The 19,197-nt window shown below is 48.4% G+C and overlaps 1 protein-coding gene across 1 annotated transcript; it reads left to right on the top strand.

The window, feature by feature from the left end:
• Positions 1-1,645: 1,645 nt before the first annotated feature.
• Positions 1,646-9,349, top strand: TBL2 (transducin beta like 2). The gene is made up of 7 exons (XM_047089453.1): positions 1,646-1,788; positions 3,504-3,634; positions 3,870-4,054; positions 4,533-4,684; positions 5,025-5,151; positions 5,439-5,591; positions 5,832-9,349. Exons 1-7 carry the CDS (start codon positions 1,659-1,661, stop codon positions 6,292-6,294), a joined length of 1,341 nt encoding a protein of 446 aa, XP_046945409.1. The 5' UTR covers positions 1,646-1,658; the 3' UTR covers positions 6,295-9,349.
• Positions 9,350-19,197: the final 9,848 nt, after the last annotated feature.

The following is a 19,197-nucleotide window of genomic DNA, read 5'->3' as shown; positions in this document are numbered from 1 at the left end:
AAGTGGTTCATGGCTGGTGCTACAGTTCTCAGTAGCAAATTAAAGAGGAAAAGCCCCAGGATGTTCTGGACCCCTTCCCTCCCCCTGCTTCCACCACTGCCCACAGCTGAGTCCATGCCAATCCCCCCCCCCCCACACACACACCTCCAAGGACAAAAGGGAAGGAAATGAGGCCACCCTCTGTTTGTTCTCTGACTGGATCTATGTCCTCAACCGAGGTTATGGGTGTATCTGTCTGTCCTCTAGTCTCTGCAGCATCCTCTCTCCTTAGAGGGTCCTTCTAAAGGCCTGAGAGCCTGCACTTCAGGAGAGGTTCCCTGTTGGGCATGGAAACTTTGCATCTGGAATCCCTGACCCTGGTACTTACTCTGGGTTGTAGGGCTGGGAGACCCATGGAGCACTGCTCCCTGTTCTGGGAACATTTCCTTTCTGTCCAAGCAGGTCTAATTAAAATACTATCAATTAGTCTTTCAGAATATCTCCTTTTTGGTTAGAGCTGAATGAACTCTGTAGATTGTATCCAGGCCAATTTCCTGGTTTTGATATCACACTATAGTTATGTAAGATGTTACCATTGGGGGAAACTGGGTGAACGTTCGTGGAAACTTCCTGTTCCGTTTTCTCCAACTCCTTGTGAATCTATAATCTCAAAATACAAATATCTTGTTAAAAATCTTTTCAAGTTCCTTTCCACTTCCCAGCCCACCTAAGTCCAGGCCCTTATTATCTCCTTCTTGGATCCTTGCAAACACCTCCTGATTTTCCTTCTGTCTTTGGTTTTGGCACACAACTGATCTTCCCAGAGAATTTCAAGAGACACCAGTTTTGCCCTAACTCGCCCTGAAATAACCAGCAGAGGCTCCTTTCTGCTGGTTGGATTCAGCTGGCTCTCAAGGCTCTCCAGATCTTTCCATTCTTATCTACTACTTACTTTTTTTGCTCATGCCCTTGCCTTCCCAGAGCATCCCCTCCCGGGTCTTTGCTGAGGCTATTATTCCATGCTTCAATTCTAGGGCTACCCTTTCTCTCCTCCATTAATACCAAAAGCCCATCTAAATTTCCTCTGATGTTAAGACCTGTTAAATGGGAGTAATAATTCCTGCCTTGGCTCCTTGAAAGGATCCACTGTGGTGATGGCTGGAATAACGCCTTTAATAAACAATTATCAGTAAATTACTCAAGGAGAGGACTCAGCAGAGCCTGCAGAATTCGCCCCCCAGCTTGGGGGACAGCACAACCTCCAAAACCAGACCCCACAAGGGCCAGGCCCCGCCCCTCGGCACGACCCATGGGTGGGCCCTGCACAGCGGGTCGCTCCAACAGTCAGGCCCCGCCCCGCGAGACGCACCAACGGTTAAGCCCCGCCCGTGAGACGCAACGGCAGCCAGGCCCCGCCCCTCTCGCCGCGCCAACGGTCCAGCCCCGCCCCGCGAGTCGCACCAACGGTCAAGCCCCGCCCGCGAGACACTCCGTAAGCCAGGTCCCGCCCTTTTGGACGCTCTGAAGGTCAAGCCCCGCCCCGCAAGATGCCCAACGGCCAGACCCCGCCCCTCGGGACGCGCCAACGACCAGGCCCCGTCCTGTGTGCGTGCGCGGTCCCGCGGAGGCGTGCAAGCGCCCGCGTAGTTAGAGGCTGAGGTGGCAGCGGCAGTGCAGTCATGGAGCTGCTGCAGTTGCCGGAGCTGATGGGCCTGTCGCTGTTGCTCGGACTGCTGGCCTTGATGGCGACGGCGGCGGTAGCGCGGGGGTGGCTGCGCGCGGAGGAGGAGACGAGCAGCCGATCCGCCGGTTAGTGGGGCAGGGGCGGGTGGGGGCGACCCACGAGGACCATGTTCCTGGCCTCCCACTGGTCCGACCTGCGGTTTGGGGGGGGGGGAGACCCCGTGGGCCTCAGTTTCTCCTTTTGTTAAATGAGTTTCGCTTCTCGAGACGAGGTGCCGGCTCGCCGGGCTGGTCGCGCCTCTTCGGGAGGATTAGTTACAGCGTGGGTCCGGCCCTGCCACTTTCTCGGTGGCCGAGGACGAGGCGCTGTCCCGCTGAGCCCCAGCGTCTCCCCGGGGTTGCCGCGAGAGCCCCTGTAAACTCTCTCGAGCGCGCTGCTTGTTCGTTATTTTACGAAAATAGGGAGAGGTGAGGGTAGACGGGCACCATTTGTAAGTACTCCGACTCATTCCCCGACATGAGCAACGTTTATTGAAGTATATACATACTATCGCAGTAGGTGTCGGGACTTTTCCCTTAGGAAGTACGCTGCCGCGTAAGGGAGAAGAACATCCTAAAATGTAAGTGAAAAATACACTGTAATAGATGTCACAGAAGAGGTCAGTCCTGGCACCAGGAAACCCAAGGGTGGGAGTGGTCAGCCCTGCTTTTTCGGTGGGGAGGGGTCAAGAAAATCTTCGCTGAGAGTAGGAAACACGTGGTGTGGGGTCTTGAAGAATACACGGTCAGAGTTTGGCCAAGGAGGGAGGAAGAATACTGCTGGCAAAGGTTACATGCATGAAGGCAAGGAGTTCTGAAACGGCATTTGGTGTGCCCTTCAGGGGGGAGGAGGACGCTTGCGGGACAAGGCTGGAGAGGGCGGGTCGTGGTGGTCTCTGTATAGGAGCCTCGGGAGTTTTTTTTCTGTACGAATTAAGGAGCATCTGCAGTAATCTAACACATGCCCACTTTGCAACTGATCTGATTCTCAATTAGATTAGCAATTTTTTTTTTAAAGTTTATTTTGAGGGAGAGAGCGCTCCAGCAGGGGAAGAGCAGAGAGAGAGAATCCTAAGCAGGCTCCCCACTGCCGTCTCGGACCCAGACGCCGGGCCTCTGCGGGGCTCGAACTCACAAACCGCAAGATCATATGACCTGAGCTCATCTCAAGAGTTGAGTGCTCAACCGACTGAGCCACCTAGCTGCCCCTAAATTAGCTATTTTATACAAAAGTGACTGGCACCATTTCTGGCACAGGACAGGTACTCCCTCAACAGGTACTGACTACCTCTCATCCTTGAGTTCCTTCTGGGAGTTTTCTGAGCCTTTAATACTCGTCTTGGGTACTCTGCTTCTCTTTTTTGTATATATTGTCCACTTCTCACAACTTCTCTTTAAGGAAACCGAAGCCCAGAGCAATTAAATAACTTGCCCAAGCCCAGGACCACCAGGTTTGGTTGTGCACATTATTTCCTACCTAGGGATGTGTGGCCAAGGATCTGCCCTTTGTTGGCTGTGCTGTGTACCCACTGAGCTGTTCTTGCAGAGAGGGCTCCTTTTCTAACTTGCAGCGAGGTGCTATGTGGACTGACAGCAAGCAGTCTCCTCAAGAGCCCTCATGGTAGAGCTACAATCCAAACCCAGTCTGATTCCAAAGCCCTGTTTTTACTCCCATCACTCTCTCTCCTCGAGCCCGGGGCCTGTCTGGTCATCTCTTGATGCTCCCTCGATTCCTGGCCAATTATAGGCGGTCAGAAATGCTTAGTGAGCAGATGGATAGATGACACGGCCCTTCCTCACAGGCCAGAAGGCAAATGGACTTCCACTTGACAAGTCGTTGAGATCCAAGAAGCAGAAACAGCATCAGCGAGTTCGCAAGGAGAAGCCACAACAACACAACTTTACTCACCGCCTCCTGGCTGCAGCCCTGAAGGTACATGGGTACCCATGCTCAGCACACATATACAAAGACTCACACCCCCGCAGACTTCTCCTTTTTAGTGTTCTGTGCACACGACAGACCCTGCTGCCTCTGACCAAAATCAGTGGGGGCTGCCCCATCCTGTCCCCTCTCATCATACCCCATCAGCAGCTTGCTGTTAATCCAGGCAACAGACTCCGTCTACCCAAGGGGTCCCTGTTCATACTTCCTGCAACCCTTCCCTTAGAGCCACAGTGGGAACATATCTTGCATGGACTTTAGCAGCAATGGCAAGTACCTGGCCACCTGTGCAGATGATCGCACCGTCCGCATCTGGAGCACCAAGGACTTCCTGCAGCGGGAGCACCGCAGCATGAGAGCCAACGTGGCGCTGGACCACGCCACCCTGGTGCGCTTCAGCCCTGACTGCAGGTGCGACAAGATGGAGCCTCAGCTGTGCCTGCAGAAGCCCAGGCTTCTGTCCTTCCCATACCTGACTTGGGATGGTGGGGGGGGGGGGGACCCTGCGTCTCCCTGGGGGTGGCAGAAAGAGAACTGGACAGCTTGAGCACCACCCGGGGCTCCCTGGAGGTCTGTGCATTTTACACAGCAAGGAAGCAGAGAGGGGAAGGTGTGTTCCTACTTGGGAAGTACCAAAGCCTGGCTCCAGATTCGTCTTGGGAGCTGTCATGGTTTTCCAAACCCTAGAGAGAAACTGAAAGAGCCAAAGCTGGGAGAGGCCTACCTTCTGAGGAGTAGTAAGAGGTTTTGAGCCAAGGGGTTAAGTTGCAGGGCCGGACTGGGGTACGAAGGAAGGCCCATGATTTTCCTCAGAGCCTAGCATAGGAACTGGCACACACAGGCCTCCGTGTCCAAACAAGTGAGTGCCTTGTCTGCTACCTGTCTCTAGAGCCTTCATCGTCTGGCTGGCCAACGGAGACACCCTTCGTGTCTTCAAGATGACCAAGCGAGAGGATGGAGGCTATACCTTCACGGCCACCCCAGAGGACTTTCCCAAAAAGCACAAGGCACCCGTCATCAACATCGGCATTGCCGACACAGGTAAGAGGCTTGCAGAGGACGGAGCTTACCTAAGACTAGAGGGAACAGCCCCAGTTATTGGCCGAATGAGTTAATGCTGCCCGAGAGTTATGCTCAGCCCTAGTTTTGACAAAGGGACTCTGGCTCTGGGTTCCCCTGGAGTCCTGGGAGCCACAGCAGGTCCCCAGGAGAGGCAGGTAAGACCCACAGCGTTCAGCAAAATCCTAGTCTGTGGTGACCCTTGGTCCAGGAGGGGAGCATGGATACTTGGGACAGCGGAGACCTTCGTAAGTGTCTGCGTAGAGGATGACACGTGGTCAGGGCCTTGACCTTGGCTCATGTCACCCTCCTGCCCTCTCAGGGAAGTTCATCATGACTGCTTCCAGTGACACAACTATCCTCATCTGGAATCTGAAAGGTCATGTGCTGTCTACCATCAACACTAACCAGATGAACAATACCCATGCTGCTATATCCCCTTGTAGCAGGTGAGGAGGGAGGGACTTGGCATCTGGGATGGGCAGAAGGCATGACCAGGAACAGAGCAGAGAGCCCGCTTCAGATAGTGGAAGGAGCAGACCCTATGGAATCACATGCAGTGGGGGTACCATGTATCCTCTAGCCTGGCCATGAGGATGGACCGAGGTCATATTTTTAAAAGCACAGTGTTATTGAGGTAGAAGATGATGAACTTTCTCAGGAATGAGGTTTAGCAGGTTGGCAGAAATGAAATGCCCTCAAGATGAAGTTGTAAAGGAATCTGGTTGTGTGACAGGTTTGTGGCCTCGTGTGGCTTCACCCCGGATGTCAAAGTTTGGGAAGTCTGCTTTGGGAAAAAAGGGGACTTCCAGGAGGTTGTGCGAGCCTTTGAACTGAAGGGTCACTCGGCCGCCGTCCACTTCTTCGCTTTCTCCAATGACTCCCGCAGGTGAGTGAATCCTCTCTGATGTCTTACCAGAGGCTCCCAGCCCCTGTTGGCAACCAGGGCCTTTTTTTTTTTTTTTTTGCCTATCTCTGCAGCAGCTCTGAAGTGGGTAGAGTGCCCGGCCCTCAGCAGGAAGTAGACCTAGCCGTGCACTTGGCTTCCTAGCTGGAGCCCCTAATGCTGTCCCAGTGCCCTCCACTCCAGGGTGCATTGGGGCTCGAGCCGTGATTTTCCATGCTGCAGGATGGCCTCGGTCTCCAAGGACGGGACGTGGAAACTGTGGGACACAGATGTGGAGTACAAGAAGCAGCAGGATCCCTACTTGCTGAGGACAGGCTGCTTTGAAGAGGCGAGCACCATGCCGTGCCGCCTGGCTCTCTCCCCTGACGCCCAGGTCTTGGCCTTGGCCAGTGGCAGCAGTATTCATCTCTACAACACCCGGCGGGGTGAGAAGGAGGAGTGCTTTGAGCAGGTCCATGGGGAGTGTATCACTGACTTGTCCTTTGACATCACTGGCCGGCTTCTGGCCTCCTGTGGGGACCGGGCAGTGCGGCTTTTCCATAACACCCCTGGCCATCGGGCGGTGGTAGAAGAAATGCAGGGCCTCCTGAAGCGGGCCTCCAACGAGAGCACCCGCCAGAGGCTGCAGCAGCAGCTGACCCAGGCCCAGGAGGCTCTGAGAAGCCTGGGCGCCTTGAAGAAATGACTCTGGGCGGGTGTGTGTGGCAGGAAGGATCTGGCCTGCGCCGCGGCTGCCACTTCCTCCTCCCAGGTACTCCTCAGCTGGAAGCCTCTTGAAAGGAGTATTTGGATTTTTAGTGGTGGCTCCTCTCTCCTTTTCCCCATTGAAACTCTTCTTGCCTACTTTGATCTGTCTCTTCTTGCCGGTTGTGACTCCTGGCCTTACTTGACTTCCCGGTCTAATGACCAAGGTGCTTCTCTTTCTCCTGGGCCCAAGGGATGGAATCTGTCTTCACCTGGTGCTGAGGGAAATGGACAGTTGGAGAGAGAGGACATGGCCTTTGACCTTGGGGCAACACACCCTGGTACCCAAAGGAGTTTGCAGTTGTGGAGGCAAAACCTAGGGAACCCCTGAGTACTAACCAGCAGTTTCGCAGGGGTGGGAGCCTGGGATACCCTCCAATTACAGAACTGTGGGATCGTGTCAGGGAAGGACCAGTCTTAATCCAGGCGAAGCTCCGAATTCCATCAAAAAGGAATTTAGGGATTTCATTTGGTGCCTCAGTTTTTTTCTTGTAAAATGGAGAATAATCCTCTCTCTTGGCCTCCTTACAAAGATGTTGTTAACGTATGCACATATAAAGCCCCTAGATTTGGAAGAAAAGTGGAAAAGGGTAATAATACACGTTGTCTGTTGGCCAATCTCGTTTCTTAACTACCAGGTAAATATGGGACTCAATACTTTGAAACTAAATGAAAAAGAAAGAAACCCGTCCCTTGGGAAGGCGAAGTTTCTGGAACTTGATTATACATTTGGCAGCTGGTTCTTTAAGTTGTGTAGAGGAATGCTAGAATTCCAAGATAGGACTCCTCTCTGCAAGGAGGTTGTATTCTATCTGAGGAGACCTCTTTTCAGTTCATCAAATATTTGAGTGCCCACTGTGGGCCCAGCACAGCACTAGCACCGGGGATGAATACGAATAGGGCGTCATCTCTGCCATCAAGGATGGCCAGTGGGAGAGAGGTACGCGTGGGTAGTAAGTGCTTTTTGCTAGTTAATTCATAGCTGTAGAAGGCTGTTGGGAAAGTCCCGGCAAGAGACAGAATTGGATCCAGACGGAGGCGGTGGGTCTGAAGTTGAAGGGATAGAGTTGGTAAGAGGTGAGGCATTTACAAGTTCAGCTTTTTGGATTTGAGAATGCTGGGGTGTGGGAGAAGGGAAATGAGGCTCTAGGACGACTTGCGTCTTGGCAAAATTTATTCATCCGAAATCCCCGTCTTGCCCTCGGTCCCTGCGATGGGGGCCTCCCCTAGACATCCCTTTGAACAAGGTACAACCTTAGAGTTCTCTCTCGTTACTCCCTTTTCGTTAATCCTTCCGGCCCACTGGCACTGTTGCCATCCACTCCATCAGAAAATTCTTTTGGTTCTACTCCAGATTATATCCTGAATCTGCTTTTCTCCATCTTTTCTGTTAACCATCCTGGTTCTAGCCACTGTCACCTGCCGGACTACGATAATCCAGCTTTCTCGTTGGTCTCCCTGCTGCTTCTCTTGCCTCGTTTACATCACTTCCCTGCATCCCAGAGTGATCTTTGAAACCAGATCACATTGTTCCCAAGCAAAAGCCTCCCAGAGGCTTCCTATCGCACCTGGAATAAAATCCAAGATTCTCATCATGGCCTTTAAGGTCCTGTGTAATCTGGCTTCTTCCTTCCTCTGTGAACCTCTTACCCCTCTCCCAACCACCCCAAACTTGCTGCTGTTACTTGACCAGGCCAAGTTATTTCCTGCCCCAAGTGGAACCTGTGCCCGTGCTGTTCCCTCTGCTTGGAAGCATTTTTCCTGTTGGTAATGCAGTTCTCTGTTTCAGTTACACTTCGGAGAGACCCTCCCTGGCCACCCAGTCTGAAGTAGCCCTTTCCACCAATCCTGTCACTCCTGTCACGTTAGCTCATTTTATTTCTTTTGTATGACTTTATCTGATCTGAAATGATCTCCTTTGAATATTTGTTTGCTTCAGGGGTTTCAGCTTAAATGCTTTAGGATGTCGAGTAGGAAACGCAAATGCATGAATTGGGCCACAGTTGCCTGGGTGTAAGACAGTGGGAGATCCTGGGAACTGAAGTGATCTCCAGAAGATACGTGTCCTGGCGGCGGAGGGGCTGCTACTTCTTATTCGGGAATCCCACAGAAGTTGCCTGTTTCAGAGAAGCTAGAAGTTGGCGACTTATTATAAAAAGACAAAAATGAAACAGTGTGGACCAGACAAAACACTAATGTGGGCCAGATGCAGCCCACCAATCTCTCATTGGCAGCTTCTGGATTGTTCATTAGCCCACGGGCATGTGAGCTCCACAAGGGCAGAATCTTTGTCTATCTTGTTTGCTCGGTATCCCAAGCACGATACCGGGAACAGAGTAAGCGCTCGGTAAATACTGAAGTCGAATTGGGGGCAGTTAACAGATATTTCTATACCCTCTGTGTGTACCCTTCTGCTCTCAATTTCCATTGCAGTTTTATGCTCCTGATAAGACTTCTGATTGATAATGCTGTGCACATGGGTCCTGGTGAATATTTGCTTTCAGACGGTCAGAAGAATGAAGCTAAAACACTTCTTTGCATATCTCTTTGGCTCCGGCTTTACTCTCACTGTATATCCAGGAGAGAAGTGACCCGAATATGTTGAGTTACTGAAGTCAGAAGTCTTTGGTTCCAGGTTCGTCTGGGTCACTTACTGACAAACCTTGAGCAGATAGATCACTTGGCCTGAGTTTGTTTCCTCATCTGTAAAATGGGAATAAATCCTGTGCAAAGGGCCTTGCAGGGCTGTGAGTTTCTAATGAGATCAGTGAAGTCCTACAAAAAAGAACACTGAGGCTTCCTGAGGACACTGCTCCTCTCACTAAACATGAGGCTGCTTCTCTCGTAAGCATGGAGAAGGTATCTGGATATTAACATAGAGCAGAGGCCGCCGTGGTTTTTTTTGATCAAAAATGTGTGTGTGTGTGTGAAGGCGGCGTTAATATTTTAGTACTATTTGAACTTCTGTGGGTTTGCAATTTTTCAAAATAAAAAACTGGGGAAATATTTAAAATGTATGTAGCCTATTTTTATCAATCATCAAAAATAGAAAAAAAGTGTAAACCACAAAAGTGCACATTTAGAGATCTATGAATAGTCTTGGTCAATTTCTATCAAGGTAAGGAGGATCCTCAATATTTAAGATTGTTCTGTAGCTGGAGATGACAGGAGGCGAGTAGAAAGCAGACACTGTCGTGATGAGTCCTCAGTGATAGTAGGTCATCTCAGCGTTAGACTGAACGTTGCCCCAAATTGGCCGCGTATCTAGAAACTTAATAATTTGGGGATTCATGTGCTTCTCTACACAATTCCAGTAACAGTCTTCTTGGCGAACAAGGCTTGGTGTCATACCCAAGTTTTGAGGCTGAGGCGCACTGATGGGCACAGGTTGGTGTTTGCAGAATCAGCCACAGCAACCGAAAGCGTGATTCATACATACGACCGTAGTGTGTCTTCTGAGATTGTGAGTGCATTTCCAAGGCTTCCTTTCTTCAAGCTGCCAACTCATTCCAGAATTCGGGGCAGTTGGAAAACGAACACGGTTTCCACTTGCTTTCCGTTCTGTATGCATACCTAGGTTTGAGTCTATTTGCCTTTTCTCCATCACATCAGTAGTGGCTCACGTTGAGCACTAAGCATTTATTCCCCCATCAAACCACTCGTTTTTGCTGCAGTTATTCTCCTGGTAACCGCATCTTAGTTTTTATTTGGTGAAAACGACTTCCCTGACTCTTAATCCACATGATTTGTAGTGGATAGACACAGACCCTCTATGGTGGGCATATAACCAATCATCAGATCCCTGGATTTTGCCAGATCTTTAGAAAAGTGATACCTTTCATTTTCTGCAGGGATTGCTTCGTAAGTAGGATGTAAGCTTATGACCATGTGCGTAGTCCTGCCCAAGAAGGAAGGTAGCACAGGAAAGCAGGGCCAAAGATGTGGAGACCATGTGCTGAGGTTGCTGGTGAGACTGCCGGATCCAGACACACCTGAGGTTTCTACTACTGGACTTGTCAGTTGTAGGAACCATCAAATCCCTTACTTACAAGTCCATTTGAATTGGGATACTCCTTGGAACCGAACGAGCCTTAGCATCAGTATTATTAGAGTGTTGAAGTAAATTGCCCGAGGCACGTAATAAATGGCACACTCAGATGTTTCAGTTTTGGCCTATCTGGTACTAAAGTACGTGTCTTTAGCCATCAGGCGCACCCCCCCAACATTTGTGAAGTCAGAGGCAAGAATGCAAATGGAGACCCACATGCCAGGTCTTAATGTTTAAAAGTTGTAAATCAAGCTGAGCCCAAATCTGTTCCACCCTCCTACCTTGACATAACATACTGGAAGGCCAAGTTTGAATTTGGAGTTCTCAGAGTCCAGTCTCTGCCACAGTGTGGTGTCACAGCTGGCCATCCAGTGGTCCAGGCCTCTCCTCTTCCCACCTGGTTCTTTGCCACATTGCAAGGGAACCCCAGCACACGCCTCCCAAGTGCCCTGTCGCTGCACACCACCATCCCTTGGCCACCCAGGACTTGGGCCCTAGGGTGTGCACCATGGGGCAGCACTGCCTTTGTGAAAATGGACCTGGAGAGAGGCTCCTGTAGGCATCAGAAGCGGGCTTGGGTCACTTTGGACAGGGATTCCAAGGTCTAAGGTCTAACCTCAACTGTCTGATGCGTGAAGTGAGGACACAAGTGCTGGGTGTCTACGTTTCCCTGGCCCCACAAACCTGTGCCCCGTGGGCAGGGGCACAGCAGGAGGAGGCCACGACAGGTTCCCCAGAAGGCATCCTCTTCGCCCACACCTAACGCTGTTACCCACGCTTGGTTTTTTGCCTACGGTTTCAAGTTCACCCACCTAAGCTCTCCTTAACCCATCAGAAAGGAGATGGGTTTATTGTGTGTTCCCAGGGGGTTCAGCCGAGTATGTCTCAGAATACTTCTAGAAGTTCTGGATATGTGGAAGCGACCCTGTATATTTTCTTAACAGGTACCTGTGGCCTGATGACTGGCTCTCCAGTCTCCCCTTTAAGTTCTTCCAAGTATCCCAGAGAGCAGCTGCAGGCGGGGTACCCGTGTGGGAGCCTCTTCCACCTCGATCATTCCTCCATCACATCCCAGGATCGAGCCAACAGGAAGGAAGCCATGTGGAGAGCTGAGCACCCCAGCTTTCTCTAATAAACTGAGAGAGCTTTTCCTCCTCCTGTTGTTGGCTGCTGTCATGGCAACCTGGGCGCTCAGCTTCTCACTCAGACGTCTCAAGCTGCTCACTGGCTGGTCACATATGCTAGCTGAGTAGGGTTTTCTGTTTTTGTAAAAATCTCAGTTAAATGTACTGAATATCCTCTCTTACCCTGCAATTCCTTTAATTTTCCTCTCTAATGGCAGCCTTCTGCCACAGATGACACAGGTTGGAGAATAGTGACCACCATTCCCAGAGTACATCTTATGGTCCAGACACCGTTCCAGTGGCTGTGCTGCTAACAACTCATTCCTCCCTCCCAGCAGTTCTGAGATAGGTACTGTTAGAAGTTCCAGATCACAAATGGTGAATCTATAGCATTGCCAGAGTCGCTGAGGAGACACATGGCCGAGCTGGGATTCAAACCCACGGAGTCTGGGTCCAGAGCTCATGTTCTGAAAGGTTCTCAAGCTGCGGCAGGTGTCAGAATCACCGGAGGCTGGGATATAACAACAAAAGCCCGGGTCCTATCCTGCTTCACCAGGCCTGGGCCTCTGCGTTCTTTATTAGCTCCCAGGTGATTCGGATACCAAAGTTTGGGAAGCACTGCACTGTGCTATCCTGCCTTCATTTGGAATGTTCTTCATACAGGACTGCCTTGCCCAGGGTGTGTCCTGTCCCTACAGGTGAGTGTTCTCTTGCTTGTGCCCAGTGGTCATCCAGGGACCCTCTCCGGCTATCCTTTCGTTGCTTGGCACCAGAAATCCTCCAGCTGACCACACAGGCCATCACCTTAGCTGGCTCAGGAGTTTGTCTTTGGAAACTGCTTTCCTCTCATTACCTCAGACTAACTTGAATGGCTCCTCATTGTTTTCACAAACCTTCACATTCCTTCATCCCTGCCCCACATTGTGTTGTTATTTATCTGTGCTCTGAGCCCAAGGGAGAGCCAGTCAGTTGAATAAAAGATCTTCGACCTCCCTGGAACCTTCCCCAATTGCCCCAGCGCCTCAAGATCCCTGAGTGCCCACCTGGGTGCTCGTTCTGGACACCTCCCTTCAGAAGTGGCCTTTCCAGCAGGACCCACGGATCCCGAAGCCTTTAACCAGCCTGTGGTTTGGGGCACATCCTTTAAACTCCCAAGAACCTGGGAGGGTCAGGAACAGACGTGTCTTGTAGGTTTTTACAGCACATAACACAGGGAGAGGTTAAGGCGGAGTTCTCATCCATCCATGGGATGGCTGGCTGTCACATCCCAGGGACTCCTCGCTCCCTCTCCTTGGCCCCAGCCCCACCCTCATCCTGACCACTTTCCCAGGGGCAGTGGGGCCTTCCCACTGCCTGCCACCAGTGCCTTGGGAGCATCGAGGAAATCAGCTGCTTTGCTGAACTTTTTGTGATACTTGAAGCTTTGAGTAGTGCCTTCTGCATGGATGTGTTTTCATAATTACAGCTGCTCCAGCAAAGTCATGTTTCAGAGAGTAAGGTCTTGGAAAAAGGTGCATAAAGTTTTGGTTCCGTGTGGTCTGTTTTCTACAATGAGTGTGCATTTCTTTTACAAAACCAGTAAGGCCATCATGTGATACATTGAAAGTATTCACAGTAAACTCTCATGACATTTTCTCATTCATTTCAGAGAAGCTCTTGTGAGGTAGCAATTATCCCCATGTTGCAGATGGAAAAACTGAGGTTTGTTGAGGTTAAATGGCAAGTAAGAATTCAACCCCGGGATGGAGTGTAGGGTTCAAGCTTGTTCTTAATGTTACCCCACACTGTCTCTGATCTTGCCATCCAGAGGCAAGTTCCTTGAGGACAGGGACTTTATAGTTTTAGGAGTCTATCTTGCACCTCTTTCTATTCTTAGCGTACCCATGCCAAGTGAGCACACAGTTGGCACTTCATATTTGTTGGCCAACACGATGAACACATAGACTTATTGCTCAACAGTTAATGAGCTCACTATGGCCTCTGCTTACCCCATCCACCATGCAACTGCGTTGCCAATGGAAAGCATTCCATTACTTGCTGGGATGACATCTTGTGAGTTCACACACTGGAGTGTGATTCTTCCAGGGACTAATGACTCCTGAGTGAGGAGATCACTAAAGCTCTAGCACCAGAAGGTCAAACCCTGGGGTTTGGAGGCTATAGCCACCCTAAGGATCTACCAGGACTTCAGTTCACCTCCATCACGTGCAGACAATTTGAACTCAAGGCACAAGCTACTAGCTACCAAGAAGCCTTCACCCCCATGCAGTAAGGGTGGGGTGGGGGTAGCTGCAATCCACCAGACCCCTCATACCTGCTTGCTCCCCTGCTCTAAGACTTTCTGGAATCCCTGGAACCCAGAACCATCATCTCCTCCTACTGATTCTGGGGAATCAGCTGATGGGAGCAAGGCTGGGGGGGGCTCATTCCGCATCAGTGACAAAACATCCAGAGGCCGCCGTGACGTTGCAGGATTCAGCAACCCATTCCTTGCTGCTTGCTGGACAGCATGATCGCTTTTCCCTCTGTCCACTAAAAGGTCCCCCTTCTCATCTTCTATCATGTCTTTCAGATCCAGCTAATTTAGCAGATCTTAAATGAATGCCAAGTCCTCTGCCTTGGCATTTACAGGTTGCAAAACAATTTTTAGGTAGGGACATAGACATGTACACAAACTGTCCCCATGTAGCCAGTGGATTTGATGGTCCAGGCGTGTTTCAGTGGTTTTGGGAGCCCAGAGGCAGGGAAAACAGCGATCATCACAACAAACCCGAAGTGAAAGAGATGTTGATGACAGGTGACAATGACTGGTCTCTGGTCCCTGAGTGCGTAGTTCACCCTAACAACGTGGCCTCTGCCCTGCATACCTCATAAGCCTTTTGTGATCTGAAGCCCAGGGCAAAGGTGAATTTCTTGATGTGCCACACCCCAAGTTTGCCCACTATGGCAGAGATTGCCACATTCTTCTCTTACTCTTGGATACAAGGTTAGGCACTTCCCAGCCTCTCTTGCAATTAGGTGATGCCGTGTGATGAGTCCTAGAATGTGTGCAGAGTGATCTGTTGAGTCTGGGACTGTCTCTAGAAACCCTCCTGTGGTTCTCCGTGTTCTCGCTTCCCTTTTCTGCTCCACGGGAGCAGAGGATTCAGTGGAGACTGCCGAGGATGTAGATGGATGAGTCAGTAGATGGAGGGAAACTGGGCCCCTGAACGACTCTGTGGAGCAGATTCTCCCTGACCCCAGCATTGTACTGTGACCATGAAAAAGAAATAAATTTGTGTTGTGTTAAAGGCATGGAATGTGCGGGGTTGTTTGTTACAACAGCTAGCCTGTCCTGATTAGTACACTTAGTACAGAATGAAGAGGGCCTTACGTTTACGGAGGAAAGAAAAAGTTGAGAGGGGCTGTTTACAAGAGTTAAGGGTAGTGACAGCTTCTCATTGGCTGAGTACATCGGCTGGGCTGGGCAAAGAGAACTGCCTTCCTGCTGGGCTATGTAAAGTAAACTTCCTCCCTTTTTTTTTTAATGTTTTTATTTATTTTTGAGAGAGAGAGATAGAGCAAGTGGGAGAGAGGCAGAAAGAGAGAGGGAGACACAGAATCTCAAGCAGGCTCCAGGCTCTGAGCTGTCAGCACAGAGCCTGATGTGGGGCTCGAACCCACGAACTGTGAGATCATGACTTGAGCCGAAGTTGGACGCCCAACTGAACTGAGCCACCTAGGCACCCCCCGCCCCGGCTCCATTTTTAATGATGTTTCCTTTATTTATTTTCACACTACGTTATTATTAAAAGACAGAGCAACCAGAATATCTCTTCGGTTACTCCTGTGATACGATTCGTAATAAGAGATACATATTTCGGTCTTCGACCATGGCTCGTGGCTCACAGCTCCCATGCCCTTGTAATTTTCTAAGTGATTAGAGCAATAGGGGCAACTTTTGTTATAATATTTGGGGTTTCTTTGTGGTTCCAGAAATACCTCCATTATTCCTTATGCCACTGCCCTGCCTGAGGGTGTGTCCTATCTCTACAGGTGAGTGGAAGTCCCAACAGAGGCTGGAGAAGAAAATAGAACAGGCCCACTCGGAGAGGCAGGTGGAAAACCGGGCAGACCCAGGATCAGGAGGGTGGTAAGGAGGGCTCCTTCCCTCTTTTTTTCTTCTTTCATTCCTTCCATACATAGTTGCTGAGACTTCTACGGGCTGTGTGTGAAGTACACAAGATGTTTCATTCCTGTGGCTGTGGGGAAAAGGAAGGCCTGGCTGTACATGCCTAGGTTAAAATCCCAAAGAGTATTTTTGTTTGCTTATGTTTAAAGTAAGGAGAATATTTAAATAAAAATAAATAAACAAACAAACAAATAGATTTTATACAAAATCTATACCTATATATCTATATATCTATATCTATTGTGTGTGTATATAGTATATACATACATACATACATACACATACAGGTTAGAGCTCACTACTCAACCTTGCATGTTCTTTCTGAACTGGGCCCCAATTTGACTTCCAAACTGGGCTATACATACGATCACCTTTTAAAAAGTACATTTGCCTCTGATATGGACGAATCTCTATGCTGTGATAGAATAATGGCCTCCTCAAAGATGCCCACATCCTAATCCCTGGAACCTGTGAATTTGCTAGGTTACATGCTGTCTTAGTTTGGGCTGCTATAACGAAGCACCATAAGCTAGGTGGCTTAAACAACAGAAATTTTTTCTTATAGTTCTGGAGGATGGGATGTCTAAGCATGATCAAGGTGCTGGCAGATTTGATGTCTGGTGAGAACATGCCTGCTGTTTTATAAATGACCATCATCTTGTGTCCTCACATGGCAGAAAGTGAGCAAAGGAGCTCTCTGAGGTCCTTTTTTTAAAAAGTTTATTTATTTATTTTGAGAGAGAGAGAGGGAGGGGCAGAAAGAGAGGGAGAGAGAGAATCCCATGCAGGCTCCACATGGTCAGCGTGGAGCCCGATGTGGGGTTCAGTCTCATGAACCATGAAATCATGAGTTGGACACTTAACTGACTGAGCCACCCAGGTGCCCCTGAGTTCTCTTTTATAGGGTCACAAATATCATTCGTGAGGGGTCTACTTTTAGGACCTAATCACCTCCCAAAGGCCCTACCTCCCAACACCATCAGGAGAGTGGGGAGGTGGAGGACTTTAGCATAAGAATTTTGTAGGGACACATGCCAAAGGGGAATTAAAGTAGCAGGTGGAATTACAGATTGCTAATCAACTGGCTTTAAAATAGGGAGATTAGGGGCGCCTGGGTGGCTCAGTCGGTTAGGCGACCGACTTTGGCTCAGGTCATGATCTTGCGGTCCGTGAGTTCTAGCCCCGCGTCGGGCTCTGTGCTGACAGCTCAGAGCCTGGAGCCTGCTTCATATTCTGTGTCTCCCTCTCTCTGACCCTCCCCTGTTCATGCTCTGTCTCTCCCTGTCTCAAAAATAAATAAACATTAAAAAATAAAAAATAAAAATAGGGAGATTATCCTGGATTATCTGGGTGGGCTCAATGTAACACAGGGATACAACATCTTTAAAAGTGGAAGAGCAAGGCAGAAGAGAAAATCCGAGAGACAGCAGCAAGGGAAGGACTCAACCTGATACTGCTGGGTTTTGAAGATGGAGGAAAGAGCCATGTGGGCAGCTTCTAGAAGCTGGAAAAAGAAAGGAAACAGATTCTCCTTCAGAGCTTGTAGGAAGGAATGTACTTTAATCTTCGGCTAGTGAGATCCATGTGAGACTTCTGATTCTACAAGACAATACACTTATGGGACTTTCACAACCCACTTATCTCAATAGACAAATCATCCAAACAGAAACAGTGGCTTTGAATGACACATTGGACGAGATGGATTTAATGGATATATTCAGAACATTCCATCCTAAAACAGCAAAATATACATTCTTTTCAAATGCACATGAAACATTCTCCAGAATAGGTAACATATGAGGCCACAAAACAAGTCTCAACAAATTCAAGATCAAAGTAATTCCATGAATTTTTCCTGACCACAATGCTATGAAACCAGAAATCAACTGCAAGAAAAAAATCTGGAAAGAGCATAAATATATAGAGGTTAAATAATTACTACTAAACAATGAATGGGTCAAACAAACAAACAAACAAAAAAGAGGAAATTTTTAAAAATACATGGAGACAAATGAAAATGAAAACATAATGGTCCAAAAATCTTTGGGATGCAACAAAAGCTATTCTAGGAGGGAAGTTTATAGCAATACAGGTCTGCCTCAAGAAGCAAGAAAAATACCAACCTAACATTACACTTAAAGGAGCTATAAAAAGAAGAAGAAAGAAAAAACCCAAAACCAGTAGAAGGAAGGAAATTATAATAAAGATTATAGCAGAAATAAAGTAATTAGAAATTAAAAAAAAAAAAAACCCACCAGAACAGATCAATGAAACTAGGAGCTGGTTCTTTGAAAAGATCAACAAAATTGTAAACCTTTAGCCAAACTCATCAAAAAAAAAAAAAAAAAAAAAAAAAAAAGAAAAACAAATATAAAAAGAGAAACAAGAGAGAGGACTCAAATAAACAAAATCTGAAATGAGAGGAGAAATAACAACTGAGACCATAGAAATACAAAGGATTATAAAAGAATATTATGAAAAATTATATGCCAGAAAATTGGACCACCTGGAAGAAATGGATAAATTTCTAAAAACATATAACCTACCAAAATTGAACGAGGAAGAAAGAAAATTTGAACAGACCAATTACCTGCAATGAAATTGAATCACTAATCAAAAAATTCCCAACAAGTAAAAGTCCAAGACCAGATGGCTTCCCAGATGAATTCTACCAAACATTTAAAGAGTTAATACCTATTCTTCTCAAAGTATTCCAAAAAATGGAAAAGGAAAGCTTCCAAAGTTATTCTGGGATGCCTACACTACCCTCATACCAAAACCAGATAAACACACTACAAAAAAGGAAAAGAAAACAGTAGGCCAATATTTCTGATGGACATAGATGCAAAAATCCTCAACAAAACGTTAGCAAACCAAATTGAACAATACATTAAAAAAAATCATTCACCATGATTAAGTGGGATTTATTCCCAGAGTGCAAGGGTAGTTCAATATTTGCAAATCAACCAATGTGATACATCACAACAAGAGAAAGGATAGACACCATATGATAATTTAAATATATGCAGAAAAAGCATTTGACAAAGTATAACATCCATTTATGATAAAAGCCTTTAGCAAAGCAGGTCTAAAGGGAACATACCTCGGGGCACCTGGGTGGCTCAGTTGGTTGAGTGGCTGACTTCAGCTCAGGTCATGATCTCGTGGTCCATGAGTTCGAGCCCCGCGTCGGGCTCTGTGCTGACAGCTCAGAGCCTGGAGCCTGCTTCAGATTCTGTGTCTTCCTCTCTCTCTGCCCCTCCCCTGCTCATACTCTGTCTCTCTCTGTCTCTCAAAACAATAAATAAACATTTAAAAAATCAAACAAAAGTAAACTCAAAATGGATTGAGACCTGAAACTATAAAAATCCTTGAAGAGAGGCATGCCTGGATGGCTCAGTTGGTTAAGCATCCAACTCTTGATTTAGGCTTGGGTCATGATCTCACGGTTCATGGGTTTGAGCCCCATGTCAGGTTCTGTGCTGACATGACAGGGTGGAG

This window comes from Lynx rufus, unplaced genomic scaffold (assembly GCF_022079265.1).
Source record: "Lynx rufus isolate CCGP_SWC_20201006 ecotype Redwood Valley unplaced genomic scaffold, mLynRuf1.p SCAF_27, whole genome shotgun sequence".
NCBI classification, from domain to species: Eukaryota; Metazoa; Chordata; class Mammalia; order Carnivora; family Felidae; genus Lynx; species Lynx rufus.
This window is presented reverse-complemented; position numbering and strand designations above follow the sequence as displayed.

Bases quoted from the DNA above. Each gene is read 5' to 3' on its own strand.
- TBL2 (XM_047089453.1), top strand. From the start codon at position 1,659: ATGGAGCTGCTGCAGTTGCCGGAGCTGATGGGCCTGTCGCTGTTGCTC. The intron at 4,055-4,532 runs GTGCGACAAGAT...ACCTGTCTCTAG, and splicing joins CGCTTCAGCCCTGACTGCAG to AGCCTTCATCGTCTGGCTGG. The intron at 4,685-5,024 runs GTAAGAGGCTTG...CTGCCCTCTCAG, and splicing joins CATCGGCATTGCCGACACAG to GGAAGTTCATCATGACTGCT.